At 39.5% G+C, this 19,717-nt stretch overlaps 1 protein-coding gene across 4 annotated transcripts in view; it reads left to right on the forward strand.

Annotated features, from left to right (window-relative positions):
• AMBRA1 (autophagy and beclin 1 regulator 1) overlaps positions 1 to 18,793 on the forward strand; it is a 160,634-nt gene extending 141,841 nt beyond the window's left edge. For all 4 annotated transcript variants that reach the window (XM_070760229.1, XM_070760215.1, XM_070760222.1 and 1 more), the window contains 3 exons: positions 8,240 to 8,332; positions 8,925 to 9,118; positions 17,018 to 18,793. In XM_070760229.1, the coding sequence (XP_070616330.1) occupies positions 8,240 to 8,332; positions 8,925 to 9,118; positions 17,018 to 17,502 (772 nt within the window). In that variant the 3' untranslated portion in view covers positions 17,503 to 18,793. The remainder of the gene's footprint in view (positions 1 to 8,239; positions 8,333 to 8,924; positions 9,119 to 17,017) is intronic.
• The last annotated feature ends 924 nt before the right edge of the window (positions 18,794 to 19,717 follow it).

Raw genomic sequence — 19,717 nt, forward strand, 5'->3', positions numbered from 1 at the left:
CTGGCAGGCGGATCTTAAATCTAAGTGGCGCCTAGCCTCCGGCCCCTTCCAAGGCTCCACCCTCTTCGGAGACCTGTTGGAGAAAGTCTTAGTGGAGGACAAGGATAAGAGGAAAGTACTTCCTAGAGTTAACAGGCGGCCGGACAGGAGGTTCACTCCTTATTCAAGGCGTCAGTCCTTTCGTTGGGAATCCTCCACCGGGGCCGCTCAGAACCAACGGTCCTTCTCCCAGGGACAGTATAACCAACAGTCCTATAGGAGTGACCGTGGCTCCTTTCAGGACAGGACAAGGGGCTATCACCAGTCCAGGAGGCCCTTTTGTGGAAACACTCAAAGAGGGTTCAAACGCACCAAATGACGCGACCGGCCCTCAACCAATCGGAGGGAAACTACAGGGGTTCTGCACGGCTTGGCAGGCAACATCCTCCGACAGATGGGCCATAGCAACAGTCACACATGGGCTCCGATTGGAATTCATCCAACCACCTCCCAGCCGTTTCCTACGCTGTCCCATACTAAAGGACATTGCAAAGAAACTACAATTACGCCAAGAGATCTCACATCTGTTAGACATCCAGGCCATAGAATTGGTTCCGCAACAGGACGGGGGCAGGGGATTTTATTCCATGATTTTCATCGTCCCCAAACCCTCAGGAGGCTGCAGGTTGATCCTCAACCTGAAGCAACTGAACCTCTTCATAAAATACCGAAGGTTCAGGATGCACTCCTTGCAGACCATTCTGGCTTCCATCCGATACCGAGACATTTTAACATCTATCGACCTCAGAGGCATATCTGCATGTCCCTATTCATCCGGACCATCGCAGATTTCTCAGATTTTTCACCGAAGGCAGACACTACCAGTACAGGGCCATGCCATTCGGCCTGGCATCGGCCCCAAGGACGTTTACCAAGCTCCTGGACGTACTGACTGCCAGCTTAAGAGCGCGATCCATCAGACTGATGGCGTACCTGGACGACATAGTCATTTTGTCCAGGTCCCAGGTAGCGGCAGAGAGAGATCTCAATGAGACAGTTTGCACATTAGAACTTCACGGTTTCACAATCAATGTGGCGAAAAGCCAGTTGGTACCTACCACCAAGCTACTATACCTAGGAGCCATTATAGACACGCTAGAGGGCACGGTGTCATTGTCACCAGAAAGACAGGACAACATCCGGCGATTGATTTCAGGTCTTCGTACGGGGCCAATATCATTATCGCTGCTGTCAAAAATATTGGGAACTCTGGTGTCAGCCATTGGCATAGTTCCCTGGGCCAGGTTCCATATCAGGACACTGCAGTGGTTCCTGCTTCCCGCTCAGAGGATCAAGGTGAGCCATTCCCACAGGCAAGTCTGCTTGCCACAGAAGGTCAAGGAGTCCTTAAAATGGTGGACATCTACAGCCATAAACAGGGGATCCCCCTTCAAGATAACAGATCAGGTCATTCTGTCCACCGACGCCAGTCTTACCGGATGGGGAGCTCACATTGGAGTTCACATGGCTCAAGGTCTGTGGACAGCGGAGGACCTTTCATCGGTCAACATAAACTTCCTGGAATTAAAAGCTGTGTTTCTGGCACTAAAGGCATTTGCTCCCCTGGTTCAACAACAGCATGTGTTGGTGCTCACGGACAATGTGGCGACCAGAGCTCACTTGAACCACCAAGGGGGCACAAGGTCGCAGCGTCTCATGGAGGAGATGGGGGCACTATTCCGCTGGGCCGAACAACATCTGCGGTCCCTGGCAGCGGAGCACATTGTGGGAATCACCAATATGCAGGCGGATTGGCTGAGCCGCTCCACCTTGGATCCTTCGGAATGGAGGCTGGATCCGGCCCTGTTTCAACAGGTGGTGAGTCGGTTTGGGCTTCCATTAGTGGACCTTTTCGCCAGTCCCCTGAACGCTCAACTTCCGAGATACTACACGAGGTTTCCGGCACCGGGCACAGAGGAGGTCAACGCTCTCCTAACACCCTGGCCGCCAGGACTACTCTACGCGTTCCCACCAACGCCTCTTATCCCAAGAGTGGTGGAGAAGATCCTGAGGGAAAGAGCGGAGGTGTTGCTGGTGGCCCCACACTGGCCTCGCCGTCCATGGTTCTCCGACCTGGTGGCACTGTCAGTGTCAACCCCATGGAGGATTCCGGACCAGATGATTTCCCTCAGCCAGGGGAACCTGCAACATCCAGATCCACAGTGGCTTCAACTGACCGTTTGGCACTTGAACGGGTCAGGTTACAAGGATTAAAGCTACCGGAGAAGGTCATCGACACCATGCAGGCTGCAAGGCATCCATCTACCTCACGGATTTATCAGACGACGTGGGCGGCCTTTTGCGGTTTCTGCGACAAACAGCAAATCAATACTGGACAGGCCTCAGTGATTACAGTTCTGGAGTTCCTGCAGGCGGGCCTTGATCGCGGCCTAGCTCCAAATACACTAAAACGCCATGTGGCAGCCCTCGCGACCATGATACAGGTTGAGGGAGTCCGTTCCTTGGCTTACCATCCTTGGGTTAAGGATTTTCTACGGGGAGCTGCAAACCAACATTCCCCACCGATTCGGAGGTTTCCCTCATGGGACCGTCAATTGGTCCTCAAGGCCTTGACAAAACCACCGTTTGAACCTTTGAGATCAATACCGTTGCGACTGCTGTCAATCAAAACAGCCTTCTTAGTGGCTATTACGTCGGCACGAAGAGTGTCAGAGTTAGCTGCATTATCAGTACGCCCTGACCTTTGTATCTTTTACCCAGACCGAGTGGTGCTGAGATTGGACCCTTCCTTTATACCAAAGGTAAACTCAGAGTTCCACAGGAAACAGGAGCTCATCCTGCCTGATTTTTGCACCCACGGCAATCACCCATCGGAATTGCGATGGCATAAGATCGATGTACGCCGTGCGGTCAAGATTTACATTAGACGCACAGAGACTTTTCGAAAGACGGAAAAACTGTTTGTTTCGTTCTCATCAGATAAAAAGGGACTTGGGCTTTCATCTGTTTCCATTAGTCGTTGGATCAGGGACTGTATTGCGGATGCATACAGAGCTCGTGAACAACCGGTTCCACCGGGAGTGACTGCTCATTTGACGAGGAGTGCGGCGACCTCAGCAGCCTGGGTCACCCAGGCGCCCATAGATGACATCTGTAGAGCTGCAACGTGGTCGGCTCCGTCAACTTTCATACGGCATTATAAGTTGGACTCCTTCGCTTCCGCAGAGGCGGCATTTGGGAGACGTGTGTTGCAATGTGTTTGTTTATCTCCAACGTCCCTGACAAGACCTTCTCCCTCCCATGGGCCGTAAATCTCTGGTATATCCCATGTTGGACTCTCCTTCCAGATGCAATGGAGAAGAACCGTTGTATCTACCTGAACGGTCTTCTCAGTGCACTGGAAGGAGAGTCCAAACCCACCCGGTTTAGTTTTGGGTGCAGGGACGCCGGAGTATGCAGTTAGTCAGTTATTAGTGTTAACAATAAAACTTGGTTATCCTCTTACTAGGGTTCTTTCGTTTTTAAAACTGGCTCATGGGGAGAGCAGAGGGGGCGGTGCTCAAATAATATGTAAATTTTTAACTCAGTCTCTACCAATAGGATTGGAGTATTACCCATGTTGGACTCTCCTTCCAGTGCACTGAGAAGACCGTTCAGGTAGGTACAACGGTTCTTTCCTTCTAACAATTTATACTTAAAATGAAAATACTTCCAAGTAAATAAAGTTCCTGCTTAATACTACTCTAGCTGTTAGAAGCAAATAGCTGTCTGATTCTCTACTCTACAAGCACGCAATTAATTTAAGTGAGGGTGAAAGAAAAATCGCTTTCCTTGGCATCTAAAATTGCTGGAAAGATCTGAAAGCTGTGACAGTAAGCAAAGGATGTGTAGGGAAAAAGACGGAATTGGTAGTACTACTTATATTCATTGTATAGAAGTATCTGGCTATAGATCGTGCCATAAATTGTCACACTATGAACAACTATAATGCTGTGTTCCTGGCCAGTATTTAGTAAGAATAAGGGTAGATTATCAAATGCCACAAAGATTTTATTTCATGTTGTGGAAAGACTGTCGTTTATGGTAGAAGAACATCAGTAACAAAGACAACACTCTCGCACATTACTTTATTCAGCACTTATCAGTTTTCCATTGCAGTGTGTGAGAATGATTTTAATGTGTTAATAATCACTCTCAGTCCTTACTGAGACTCCATGCCTTGGACAACACGTAGAGCGAATTTAGTGTGCAGCTAAATACAGTGGGTGTACCTAGAGTTCTAGCAGGAGTGCTAACCATATCAGACAGAAAATCCCTAGGAATCCATTAGCCCTGCGATCACTTTAGCAATAACTTTACCCAATAGGTAAAGCCACTGAAAGGCAAAATCACAAAAAGTGACCTGACTAGGAAATTCTGTCTTCTATTTTTTAAAAAAATTAACATGCTGCTCTGGGCTCACTTGCAAAACATTAAGATCACACTATTAAAATGTTTCAAATATTGTATAAAAAATACCCGTCAAGTAACAATAAGTAAAACGCAAGGCATTTAGCAAGGCAAACGTTAGCAAGGCAAACATAACAGAAAAATTAAATGGTTTCATTCAGCATATTTAAAGTCTTAATATATTAAAAGACACAGGACATAAAACATATATTTGCCCGAATACTTGAAATAAAATCAAGTAGAATTCTGTCGGAGTTTTTCAGTGTGACGAGTATTATGAGATAAACTCAATAGCAAAACTCAGCACACTGAGCCTTTAGATCACCGGTGAAATCTACTTCCCGTTCCTACCAGTTCGGAAGTGTATGCTTTGTCACTGTCGCACATGCTTTTTCATTCTCTGCCCATGCGCAGAACACTTTGCGCATGAGCAGAGGGTTAAAAAAAGAAAATAGCAATGGGTGGATGGGCAGAGCCTCATGCTGCCGCCACTACCAGTTCTCACAACCATCAGTGGCAGCTACTACCAATATGCCCAAGCCAGGCCAAACGGTATCATTTCATCCCTGCTTTAGATAATTAACCATGGTTTATATACAACTAAATATATACCTGTACATACATAATACATGGTAAATAACTTATACAGCTACAGACACAGGGAGAGCAAACATGAGGAAAAGGGACAACACCCTCTAATGGCTTCCCTTATATAGGCAGCTTCGTACCCAGCTTCTTATAATGGCAGTAACCCTGCCTCCTCATTCCCATTGCATCAGCTTTCGGTTGCCTTTGCTTTTAACCTCTCATCGTCTTACAGCTATTTAATCTACATACCCTGACAAATTCTCCAAGTAGGAAACAGTGGAATGTACTCACTCTGGATAGGAATTCTGCTGGTAGTAGTCAAGGGGTATCACTGAGAAGGCCTGTTCCCAAGTAGCTTCTTGTTCCACCATAGCATGAAAAAGCACCCAGGGGACGATTCTGAGGATAACTTGAAATACAGAATGAGGTTCTATATGCAGAGTGCACAGTGCTTCAGATGCTTTGGATCCATGACTGGCTGTATAGGTTGATACTAGCAACCACCTTCTTCTTCTAACTACCTGAGATAAAAATCCTGGGAGTAAATATATTATAGAAATCCTTTCAATTTTCATTACCCCTTGCTTCAGACTGTTAAACGGATATTAAAGTTTAAATTTTCATGCCATGAACTGAAAGCCAACTAAAATAAGAATGCTTTGGCTCCGGTTCCATGCACAGCTGTTAGTTTTACTTTAGTTATTGGCAACTTTTCTTTTATTCTTGCTGGAAAATATCAATTCAATTAGAAGCATGGAAACGATCAACTTGGATATGGTGGGCACCTTTTTATGAAGGATATTTTTATTAAGAATACCGCCCATCTCATTCTCGGAGTGACTTTCACCTTGTAGATATATGTACATAATATATTATGGTTTGTTTCACAATTATCCAGATTCTTATTTGATAGTTTTATCCACCTACCAAGGCCTTCTCAAAGACCTTGGATAGACAGATGGTCTTGTTTGATGATGTTATAAGCATCAGTAGGATACAAGCTGTTCCAAGTAAAACTGTCTTTTGCAATTGACTTTTGGTGATTTTAACAATATATGGCTTAGGATACATTCAGGTATTTTAATTTGCAACTTCTTAAGACATTCCTGAGAGCTGGCAAAGCTGTTCATAAAATCCTGCCAAATCACTTCAATTTTCAAATTGTTGTATTATGACTGTGATTATGTGAGCTATTTTATAAGACAGGAGTTCCAAATTATGCTTAAGATGGAAGGCTTAGAGTCATCACTAAACTTGGACTAATTTAAAGAGTATTTTAAAACACTTTCGATCTTCTAAGTATTATTTTGTATGATAATTTTAAATGTCATATCACAGTCACTCACACATTTGCTAAACTGTTTTACTGCTAAACTGCTCTTTGTACTTTGTTTGGAACATAATTTTTGTTTCTAAAAAATAATTTTATTGAATTTTCCTTTTAAAAAATATAGAAACACTTCAACAAAAATAGACAAACAGAAAAACAACCACAACACAATATAAAAACAGAATAATTACAGTAAAGACACCATATTCAATCAAGCCGCCCCGAGTCTTCGGAGAAGGGCGGCATACAAATATTATTATTATTATTATCATTATCATTATCACTATCATCATTATTATTATTATTATTATTAACAACATTATTATTATTAATAATAATAATAACAACAACTACATACATAATGCCGACCAATATAAACCCTTACAATGAAATCATATTTATTTAATGATCTATTAGTTATTAGCTATTAGTTTAAACTTTTGTATATTTGGTTGTTCTAAAATTTGTCTTCCTATAAACTAAATCTAATGGAATATTTATTTTTATTTTAACAGCTATTTTATTCATTTCATATTTACTCCTATTATGTATGTGTGTATGTGTGTATATATATATATGTTAGTATGTTAGACATACTATTTACAATCGTTACTACACAGAAAGTAGAGTAATATAACATTTGAGATATATTACAATTCATTATATTATTGCAAAAAGTTATGTTATAATAGATTTCTATATTTTTTCTGTTTTAGCCAATTATAACATCTATCCCATGTTTTGTAGAAGTCTGGTTTTTTTGTCTTGAATTTGCATTGTCAATACTTGGAACAGAATTAATGCTTATATGAAATCACATTATAGTCTATATACTATTTGCATACTTTATTCTGTATTATTACATGTTTGTGATATTGCAACATTATATGTATTGCATAGTTATAGACAAATTTAAATATACTATACTTTTGAAATATTTCTTAAGCTGTGAAAGTCAGCCGAGTAATTTTGGGCCAGTCTCTCTCAGCCCAACTGAAATATTTATCTCATGAATGATGAAAGAACATGATTTTGAAATTATTATATTCTGTGTTACATACATTTTGTCCTGTATTTGAGACCATGTTCAGAGTTATGGGAGTAGGTTTCTATGTCACAGTAACATAGATACATTATGGGCTAGGCCAGCAATCCCCAACCTTTCTGGCTTGGCGGCACAGTGGAGGAGGGAGAGGGGATAGTTCTTTGTGAGTGGTAGGTGCGTACACAAGTGTGCACAGCTCCCTTTATGTAAATTGTGGGCGTGGGCACCCGCTACTCACACAAATGGAGTTTCATATGCGAGTGCAAGCAGATGCTTGCAAAGTAGAGCTGTGCACTGCTCAGTTCCGAATGGATTGAGCATAGTAGTGGGCCAGAGGTTATGGATCCCTGGGAGATAAGTCAGTGGCTCTTAGCCTTTTCTTCATCAGCCCCTTTAAATATCTTTTGTGGCTATGTATAATCACTATGAATAGCTATTGTCAAGAGTATATATTCAATACTACATTTATGAAATCAAGTTCATATATCTTCTTAAATTCTTAAGTGTATACTAGAAATATTTTAAATTAAAAGTAGAAAAGTCATCTATGTATACCGAGATTTAATAGAGTTCAAAGCTCTTGTAACAATTTTAGAATTAAGTTTACATTTCAGATTGGATTCTTTAGGGATTGCTGGCTTTTTAGTTTATATCTTAAGACTGGACAGAAAATGAAATACTTGTAATGTTTCCACAGCAACAATTGATATTATCTGCTACTGATTTTGAATGTTATTTTGCTATTTGGTGCATTGGGAATGATAATCTTATTAATATGGATAAGGCTGGTTTCATTTATCTCTTGACTTATTGCTTTTGGATGGCAGGGCGTTAAACTCTGGTGTAGAATACTACTGGGACCAGCTGAATGAAACTGTCTTCACTGTGCATTCCAGCAGCAGAAGCACTGAACGCCCAGGGTGAGTCTGGAGAATGAGTGTGGAGACAACCAGCCAGACATAGAAATATGTGTATTGTTGTTGTCAAGGTCTAGATGTAATTGTATTGCTTACCCGTGTGTGTGATTATGATGGCAGCTCTAAAATTTTAAAACTAATTTCTCCCCTTGGCACTTGGATTACTCCAGATGGCATAATATCACTGCTTATATTTGGTTATCTCATTAATGCAAAATGAAATGTTCAGATAAATCTGTCAACCACCGTCCATCCAGCTGTCAATACTACACCTTCCTAAGTCAGTTGGAAGCCATTAAGCTTATGGGAATTGAAAACTTAGGGGGGAAAAGTACTACAAAAGTAATGACTAATTCCAACTTTAAAACACTTATGGGATCCAACACCATTTCTAATTGTAAGACTAGGATAATCATTTTAGTCAAAATCAGATGTGAAAACATAATTTTGACTACCTTCTAGATTATCTTTTCATTAAAATTCTTAATGGATGCATGTTGAAAGCATAAAAAATGACTGGGTGTTTCAGGGGCATACATGCATTTCTGCATTTGCTGTATCCTAGCTAAATATATTCTATTGTGCATCTCTTCAGAACCAGCAGAGCCACCTGGAGGACAGACCGGGATTTGGGCTTAATGAACGCCATTGGCCTGCAGCCACGGAACCCAACCACCTCTGTGACTTCGCAGGGCACACAGACACTGGCACCTCAGCTACAGAACGCAGAAACACAAACCGAGAGAGAAGTTCAGGAACCAGGAAGTCTTACTTCGGGGGTTAATGAAGGTAAATACTGGGGAATTATTGCTGGGGCCAAATATGCATTATCCTGGACATTATCCTGAATGGGCCTATACATAGCAGTTGCATCATCTTCAGCTAATAGCTTTAGCTACACATGAGCTCATTCGTTTCTGCCATTTTTAGAAAATGAAAGAACATTGTTTGTTTTGCTATTGCCCTTTATATCTCTTGTGCATCCTGAGATGTAAGTTTGCTTCTAAAATATTTTTTCTAACATCAGATTATTGCCACTTCTGAAATGTGAAAACAAATTAAAAACAAAAGAATCTAGCAAAGAAAAAAACAATCCATTTCTATGTGAAGTATGAAGTATGCTCTTCCAATGGTTAAAGAAACCTACACAAAAGTGATCTTAAATACTATCGCCTGGATAAATTAACCAATACTGAGGGCTTGAAGACAAATATTGATAAACAGCACTGTATCTTTAAATGTGGCTTCATTCAACTTTTTTTCTGCTGCTTTTTTAAAAGCAGATGTTCTGACTTATGCCCAGGTCAGTTATTCATCTGTTTCCAAAATAACAATATAACTTGAAATTAAAGAATGACCTTTAGCTATTCCATTAAGTTCAAAGATAAATAGCAATTTAACATCATGTCTTTGCTGTCATTATAATTAATTTAACAATTTAGCTTCATATAGTATATAATAAGACAAGAAATTAGCTTGCTAGAATTACTTGAATTAAGCTTAAATTTGCTGGAGTTGGGCATGATGATAAAATGTGGTTATTTATAAAAACAGAACACTCATGTTGTACTATTATACATGAAAATGGTGCTAAATCACAGTAACCAGCTACAGCAATGATGTTTTGAATGCTGATTGTTGATTTTTACTCATAACTAAAATAATATATAAAAAAAGAAATCTGACAATTAGGGAGGAAACAAATCTGACATTTAGTCAGGAAGGAGGATACATTTCTTCCGAGCTACTATACAAAAGCATCTTTACTTAAAGGAAGTTTATTTAGGAAACTAGGTTCTGCTACCTGTTCTTAAAAAACATCATACTGAACATAGGGGCGGGGGGGGGGGGGATCAAGATTACTAACAACATGAATAGATTACAGTGACCTACTGATTACCACAATATATGTTAGTATTTATATATGCATAATGTATAAAAGTAAACAATGAATACAGCAAATATTTGCAAATGAGCATACACTGAGAAACTGCATAATAAATATCTACATAATTAGGAACTGTATCAAAATAGAAGTGATGATTTGGATAACAATCTGCATTTTAGTTGGTCCCAGCACTGAGGAATTATCATCAGGCCTTTCTTGTCTCCAATCTACTTTTCCAAGGTTTAAGAGGGTTAAAACTGACAAAGCTAATATAGAGGTTTTATAGCAATTAAAATCTTAAGATCTGCATGTTAGTAATTCCTTTAAACATGCTTTTTAGCAATCTAAACCAGCATCTAGGTTTTACAGAAAAGTATGAAAAATGGCTCACATTAGGGTTTTTTCCCCTTAATGTGATTCTATCTAGAATAGAAAAACAAGAATTAAGTTCCAACTGAGTTGGATTGTTTTCTAGCTTTAAAAAAAAAACAACTAGGAAAGAACATTTTTTTTCAGAGAGTTTTCCCGCCAGAAATAAATCAGATCAATTACAAGGAAAAACAGGTTGTAAAGTTAGGCTTGGTCATAACTATTACAGGAAAACAGCATTGTGTGTGGATTTAATAATATATTTGATGTTAAGATGATATCCCAATTCTACAAACACTGTATGAAGATTTTGAAACACTTTTATGTTGAAAATAAGCTGACACAACTCTTTTCAGAATTTTCCCAGCAAAATTATGAATTAATTAGTATTTCTTGATACAAATATTTATGAAACTTAGTAGAATCGGTAGCACTGAGCAAACTCTTTATTTTAAAAGGTGTTTTCTTCTTTGCTACAATAGACAGAAGAACATTGCCTTTGGGAAAAAAATCTGAAAATATTCCTCAATAAATCTCTCCAAACTTTTGCCTGTTAGTAAATACAGACTATCCTTCATCCTTGCAGGCTCTAAAAATTACCTTTCTGAAAATCATTGAATTTTTTTGAAATATGATAATGTTAGTAAACCTATTATCAGTGAATCCCTCCAGTTTCTTTTTGTCTCATAATTGCTGTTTTTTGTATATTATTGTTTGTGAAAACTCCATCAGTCAAAGGAAAGTAAGTTTCAGTCTAAAAATATTTGAAAATCACAGAAGTAAAAGTTAGGCTCAGGGAAAAAAAATTGTTGTTGAAAAAAATGAATAATACAAAGTGTTTAACCAAGCTGAACTTTATCTTCTATTTGAAGGAGAAAGAAACACTTATTTCTTTGGTCCTTTAAATAAATGTAATGCAAAATGCTAAAATTGGTTGGAAACATATCCATTAATTGTTATCAGTCCTAGCTAAACTTTCAGGTCACTAACACAGAAGTTTGATAAGCAGAATAGTTAAGCCTACTTAGAATGCTTTTGAACAACACTCCTAAATATGCCAGTATTAAAAAGAATTTAATTTTTTAAATGCCTATAGTTTCTGTTGTGGCTGGAATCTGGGGCCAAATCACTATTTTATTATGGGAAAAAATTCTATGTTCCATCATTATTGGTTAGTATGTCATCTCAAAGTATAATGATGCAGATTCCAAATGCATGTCTGGGTTCTTCTGTTTCAAAATAGTTTCATCAAAATACTGCCCAAGGTTGTCGCCAGGCTAGAAAGCAGGAGACTGTGAGTTCTAGCCCCAGTTTAAGGCATGGAAAAACTGCTGGGGAATTATGAGCCAGTCACTCACCCTCAGCCCAAATCACTTTGGGGTTTGTGTTGAGGTTGTTGTTGTGGGGAAAATAGGGGAAAGAAAGATTAGTAACATGCTCATTGCCTTGATTTATATATAAATAATAATAATAAAGATGAGATAATGAACGTATTCAAGCTTCTGCATATCGTGCAAATGTAGCCAAACTGGAAGAAAATCTGGATATCCAGGAATTTGTTTATTATATATTTGGGTTTAGATTCAATTCAGTATTGTTGTAAAAGACAAGGAAGGTGCTTCCTCATTGATACTGCTTCAATAAATAGGTGCCAATTCATATTTCCTTCCCAAGCTATAATTTCATTATAATGCAATTATAATTTTATTATCATTTCCTTTCTCAATGTCTGTTGCATCTCCTTTTTTTAAAGGGTAGTTTGATCAAATGCTTATTTGAAATAAAAATGCTATTGGAAAGTTGCACTTCTTGTGCTGATGCTAATGTGTAAACTGAGTTTTATTTAATGATAAAACAGGGAGATTGTTGTGATAATACACCAATAAATAGTTGTGAAAGAACATCCTTTTATTCTTTTGTAGCCAGATGAGAATATGTTTCCATCAAATCCAAACACGGTGCAACAAAATAAACAAAGCAAAGGCTTCTGGCCTGTGATTGAAAAAGGAGAGAAAGCAGTAGAAGCCCATAATGTGCAAAGCAGAATTTACAAGTCTCGCCTTCTCTAATTTTTTAAAAGCTAATGTTCGATTAACTTTATGAGGATGGTGGAACTGACTTAAGTATTTCAGATTTTAAGATTTCCCTATCCTATTTTACAACCCTGGTAGTTGTGATATGCAATGAGAAAAGTGCATATCTGCTCCAGGATCCTTGAGTGCAGAGATGCCAGATATAAATCTAACTTTGGAATCAGTAGCATAGGACTTCAATTAAATAGCAGTATCCCCCAGTGTTATGCCATTAGGATTTTCACAACATCCTTTTTCATTCACACAAAGAAATAAGACTATTTTTATTACATACATACATACATACATACATACATACATACATACATACATGCATGCATACATACATACATATAAGTTTATGATATAAAATCTACCGGTATATCTAAAACCTATGGAACAACTTGCCTCCAGAAGTTGTGAATGCTCCAACATTGGAAGTTTAAAAATGTTGGATAACCATTTGTCTGAAGTGGTGTAGGTTTTCCTACCTAAGAATGGGGTTGGACTAGAAGACCTCCAAGGTCCCTTCCAACTTTGTTATTTTATTCTTTTCTATTCTCATTTTCAAGGTCACCAAATTCTTTATTCGGCATGATATGCCCAAACTGCTGTCTTTCTTTTTCTGTAGACATGTATCTGATTTAGAGATCTCTCTCTCTGAAGCACTGAGAAATTGATGGAGAAATGAAAGCAATAGGGTGAGAAGCAACGTCTGTGGGTCTAGCAGTGACACTGAAGATCAGCCCCTTGATAGAAATACTAACTTTGGCTCCTTTGCATTTTCTAGTCTTTATTAATCAGATCTCTCATGACATGATAAATTACTGAGCAGTCAGCCCTGCTGCTGTGGAAACAGCACCTGCTGCTTCTGTGACTAGGCAACAACCCCAGCCTTGGAGTTCTGCCCTTGCCACAGAAGCAAAGCAGATGTTTGCATGAAAGGAGAACTTGGTGGGGGAGAGGAGTAGAGTGTCAGCATCTTCTGCTCAAGGATTGCCTAAATGGAGGCTTCAGGATCAGCACATGCTCGTATAGAAGTGATGTAAATAAGGCATCAGTTAGCAATTATGACTTAAAATTGACTTTGTGCAGCTTGCAGGACATACATTTCATTATATTCTGCTTAGTGACTTCCCATAGTGCGCCAGATAGTCCCGTAGCCGATCTTAGATAAGGCCAATATTTAATTCTGCAGTCTGGCTGCTTAGGTTTTACGCTACCCTTAACCTTAATTTTGATTGTTGAAAGTGGACTTTCAAAAATTTGGCAACTTAAGATCTTTAACATCATAAAGGTGTACAGATTTATTCTCACGTTTCAGAATTAGTGTTGCTTTTCTCCCCCCTTCAAATTTTTATTTCAGGGCAAAATTGTGATATAAAAATGTGTTAAAAGTTTTCATGTAGCTATTTTAGAATTCTGAGTGGTTGAGGAATCACTAGGCAGCATATAAAGGTGCAAGTAAGTTTTTCTATACAGACATAACCCAAAAACCCCTTCAGTATTCTGCATTGTAGATGAGCCAATGCCATTTCCTCCTCCTTTGTAATGCGACCTGATGCTTCAACAAAGTCTGGAAGGAAGATTTATATTTTTAATAAGGATCAGGTGGCCTGTGGCTGCTACATCCTCTGTGGAACAATTCAGCACGTTCCATTGAATAAAGATATTTTCTTCCACAGCTTACAATTGAGAGGCCACTAATTGCTCATTCTTCATGAAGCAGCTTGAATGAGCCGTTCTTTTCCTAGCTTTGCTTTGCCCTTGGAGAGCTGGACTTTCTATACTGGGTGATTCTTTGAGAGCCTAGAGATATCACTGGAGAAAAAGGAACAGCGATAGGTAGCAATATGTTAATAGCAATGGCACTTAAATACCACTTCACCGCGCTTCACCGTATGCTGACTCTGAAAACTGCTTACAGCTCTCTATTCAGTTTTCAGAGTCAGCGTATTATCTGCTTTTTTATATACTGCATATATAATTTTTTAAAATTGATTTTTATAATAATAATACAACATTCACATAACACATAACAATGTGCTCGATGCTCAATATCCTCAATAATCTGGGTCCTCATTTACCAACCTTGGGAGGATGGAAGACTGAGTCAACCTTGAGCCGGTAAGGATCAAACTGCTGGCAGTCAGCCGAATTAGCCTGCAATACTGCATTCAACCACAGCGCCACCACAGGTCTTTAGACTTAATAGACTAAACAAGTAAAAATCCAAAATTAAATGAGTAAATATAACTCATAGTTTTGATAGTGTTATTGTGGGATGCTGCAACAGTTGTAGCAATAGCACTTAAGATTTATATCCAACTTCATGGTGCTTTATAGCCCTCTCTAAGCAGTTTATAGAGTCAGCATATTGCCACCAACAATCTGGGTCATTTTACCAATTTTGTAAGGATGGATGGCTGAATCAAGCTTGAGCTGGTCAGGATTGAGGGAATCAAACATTGGCAATTTGAGCAGAGCCAGCCTATAATACTGCATTCTAACCACCGTGACACTTTGGCTCGTGTAAGTGCAAGAACTGGTCATAAGTGACCTTTTTTTCAGCACTATATATGCATTGGGTCCTCTATTACTTGGGACAGGATTATGAGGGCAATTAATTGTTGAACTGTCCCAGATTCAATATCACTAGGGAGGCAGCTTAAAGGACTGTTAAGCCTCAGGGATCCCAAGGGTCATCACCTTCAAGGACTCCACCATCAAAGTAACCATGGAATCCAGCAGCTCAAGCAGAGAGGGCGGTGGGGCAGATTTTGTTTAACAACAGCAGCCAGAACCCAAAGATCTGTTGGCCCAGTCTTGTGGTGAATATTGAAAGCAAGATGTCGGGGCTACTTTCAGTGTCCTGGCATCTCTATGTGCAGCAATCTTCATGTGCCTACCATATCTATCTCTGCGCATCATGGTACCAATAATGGCCTCTATCAACATATACCAGTCTACCAATCTTTGGGTTTTTTAATCTTAGCTTATTAAACTGTCCCATAACACAGTTGCCCCAAAAAACATTAAGCACACAAGAACTACCCATCCTTCACCCACTCACCCTTATGTTAGATCTTGTGGTCCCTCTGCCTGCAGCACTCTGCATCTGTTGCAGCTGGACCTGAGTTCACACAGCGTTGGTGAACCCTCCACCCACCCACCCCAAGTGAGGTGAATAATCACCTAAATATCATCCGAAGTCCAGGAGGCATACACACAGTAGAGGACGTATTAGGCCTTGCTGAGCCTCTGATATCTTCTCTTTCTCTGCCATCCTCTCATTCTGCTATTTTAAGCTGACTTCAGGACCGTATTGCTTCTGGTCAGTCTCACGATGTCCTCATTCTCTTATGACCCTCTGCAGCTGCATTCCAGCCTAGATTAGAATAAATTTCAATAGAAGAATGTAGAAACTTTCTTGAATTTTTATTTTTAAAAATTTCTTAGGAGTTGGAAACCCTACAAAATAAAATCATCCTAAAGGCAGATTTAAATGAGGGTAGAAAAATGATGTCGCCAGTATGCATTAAGAAAAAAAAAAGTAAGCTTGTTTTGTCAGGAATGGTAAACAGATTCTCAACTCTCTCTCTCTCCCCCTCTCTGTTCTGAGAGAGAGAGAGAGAGAGAGAGAGAGAGAGAGAGAGAGAGAGAGAGTGTGTATTGGAGGTGCTACTATCATGTTTTCTTGACTTTCTGTATTTTCATTCCTATAACTTTTTTGTTCCACACCTTTCTATTTTTCAGACATGACATAAAAATATAGCTTTGTTCTTTGCTTACAATAGGATTTATTCCTTTATTTTCTTGCATCTTGCTTGTTCTTAATAGAACATAGAAACATAGAAACATAGAAGACTGACGGCAGAAAAAGACCTCATGGTCCATCTAGTCTGCCCTTATACTATTTTCTGTATTTTATCTTAGGATGGATATATGTTTATCCCAGGCATGTTTAAATTCAGTTACTGTGGATTTATCTACCACGTCTGCTGGAAGTTTGTTCCAAGGATCCACTACTTTTTCAGTAAAATAATATTTTCTCATGTTGCTTTTGATCTTTCCCCCAACTAACCTCAGATTGTGTCCCCTTGTTCTTGTGTTCATTTTCCTATTAAAAATACTTCCCTCCTGGACCTTATTTAACCCTTTAATATATTTAAATGTTTCGATCATGTCCCCCCTTTTCCTTCTGTCCTCCAGACTATACAGATTGAGTTCATTAAGTCTTTCCTTAATGTAAAAAGTTTGGTTTAAATAATGTCACAAGCTGCTTTGTAGAGCGATTTTTGGACAAATATAAAACTTCAATAGAAGGGTTTTTTTAAAAAGAACTTTTCTTTGTTCCAGGTGGTTCAGATTATGGAGCAACTGGAGAGGATGCCCTAATTAGGATCCAAAGGCTGATGGCTGAAGGTGGCATGACTGCTGTCGTCCAACGAGAGCAAAGCACTACCATGGCATCCATGGGCGGTTTTGGCAACAACATAATCGTGAGTCACCGGATCCACCGCAGCTCTCAGACTGGCACTGAATCCACTGGGATAGAAGGAGGCTCGGCTCAGCCATCGACTTCACAGGAGCTGATAACGGAGCTAGAGGGACGGACCCTTTCTGAGTCCATGCAGGTGACAGAACGTGGCCTGAGCCCACAGACATCATCTAGTGAGGTGGAGGGAGAAGCTAGTGGGCAAAGCCTATCAGAGCAAGCTCACTCCTCCATGGACACTGAGGGACCATCCGAGTATAATGATCTAACTAATAATAACCATCTTCCTGACAATACCAATTTCTATAGTAATGAGAGCACCAATGGAGAGTCTCGGAACAGGTAGAGATGAATTGGTGCTAGCCTTGTACTGCTAAGCAGAGACTTGTACCTCACAGCTGACCAGGAACTGAAGGAGTAGGGGAATTTTGGCTCTGACCAGATGCTGATAATTCAGTGGGCATTGATATGCAGGGGTGGGATATTAGAGGGGAACCATAACTTGTATGGGAGAATTCTTGAAGAGGTTTTATTCTGTGTCTTAGCTTCCCACATCTGTTTTGCTGCACATTTTCTACAATAGTTGTAATAAACCTTGATATTCAGCTGAGCCTTATGTAAATTTCTCAGCTCACCGGCTACAGGAATTCATTAAGCTTTGTCCTAACCCTGCAATGCTTTTAAATGCTACTCTTTTTTTTAATTTAATTTAATTTTGTTTTTAAAGTGCTTTCCCCTTCTTGACCTACCAGTTAATTGGATTAGGGAGACTTGAGTCTCTTCCTTTGGAGACCTTCAATTTTATTCAATTGTGTATATAATCTTTAAATGCTACTGTGGAGGAAATTTGCACCTAGATTCTACAACTAGAGCGGCTCCATTTTCCAATCCAGAGCTTTATCCCATGCCACACTGCTTGTAAGCACTAGAAAACTCTTCAGAAGTTCAGAATTTGGATGGCTTGAACGAATGTAGGCTGGATAAGCAGTGTTTTCCAGGACTCTGTTTTCACCCTTCTTTCCAGCTCAGAACTGGAGAGGGGAGAGCAGTGCTTGGGCGTCTCAATTTTTTTCATGCTCAGGAACCTCTCAGGAGTGTGGGCCTTTTGTTTTCAGAATATCTAATTTGTATGCAAGCAGAACTTTTAACAAGGGCTGCTGTGGGGTGGGGCAACCTATAGTTGTAAAGCATGTGGGTAGGGTGGGAACCGTTTCCCCCAAAAAAGATGGCACTTATTACAGATATTGCCCAAGGCTTAGCAACTCTTGCTGTGCCAATCGTAGCATATTGTAATTCAATCTGGTGAACTTTGGCAGGATCATGGTGCCATGGCCAGGTTGCACTTCCCTGTTAGGGGTAGGATGTGGGGTGGGAGAGAGGGGTTAGCTCCATGTCAGGGCGTGAGTTATGTGTCTGTGATGTAAGGTGTTGCATGTGAAACCTTGACCATGTACATGTAGTTTCTAGTGGAGAAATCAAGGCTCTGATACTTTTTTTTTGTTCCTAGTCAACAATGTGATTTTCCTTTTCATTTGTAACTCTCCATCCCAGTGAGCTTGTAGCAGGAAGGTGGGGGAGAGTGTGTGCTAATGAGGGAAACACCAAAGATCAACGTCATTAAAATATGACAGACCCTTCTTTGGTCTCCTGTCTTCTTTTCTCGATCAATACAGTGCCTATTTTGTGTGTGTGCGTGGTGGGGAGTCTTTCTGTTTGATTATCCCCTACACCGAAATCTTGTCAGTTTCAGGAGAATCAGAAAACCATGAAAAGGTTTTTTTATCTATTTTGCTGCATAATTCTTGACTCTTTCAGTATTATTACTACTACTACAATTATAGGTCTTGACTGCTGGAAGAATAGGAAAAGGAAAAAAATAATTGGTTAAACTGCTGGTTCAATGAAACAGGTTTTTTTCCCTTTGATGCATCTAACAAATTATTATGCAGCACTTGCCAGAGGTTTTCTTCCCAATATGGATGTCTCTTTATTGTCAATACCATGACAATAAATAAGCCCATTGTTAAGCAGCTCTTAGGCTCGCAGTCAGAAAATAATCTGTTAGAGAACATTAAGCAAATGTTGCCTTAAATCACAGCAGGAAGATAAACTTTAAATCAAATCAGCTGGCTGCCAGTCCTCATCAAAGTGTTAACGAAGCACTAAAAAGTGCCCTGTGATGGCTTGTACTTCAGAGCTACAGGAGTTTGATTATGGAATTCCTCTCTTTAGTTTTAGAACATGTTTTTACATCGGAAGAGATTAAAATCAGAATCCATATCTGGCTCACTAGGGTGGAGGAGTAGCTTTTTCTAACGAACGAAAATGAAGAGAAGGTTACAGATTTTGCAACAAACAGCTTTTTTCCAAGTACTGTATTCCATCCAGAAGTCTTGCAGAAAATCATTGGGAGTTATGAATTACCTTTTGTTGACTGAAAAGGCCAAGCATTTCAGGTTTATCATGCATCTTTCCCTATTTTTCTGGTATGGTTACTTGTTCTGTTTATACATAACAACAATCCAAATGACTCAAGATGGCTTTCAAGAAAGAAAAGTAAA

The sequence above is a fragment of the Erythrolamprus reginae genome, chromosome 1 (genome assembly GCF_031021105.1).
Source record: "Erythrolamprus reginae isolate rEryReg1 chromosome 1, rEryReg1.hap1, whole genome shotgun sequence".
Lineage (NCBI taxonomy): Eukaryota > Metazoa > Chordata > Lepidosauria > Squamata > Dipsadidae > Erythrolamprus > Erythrolamprus reginae.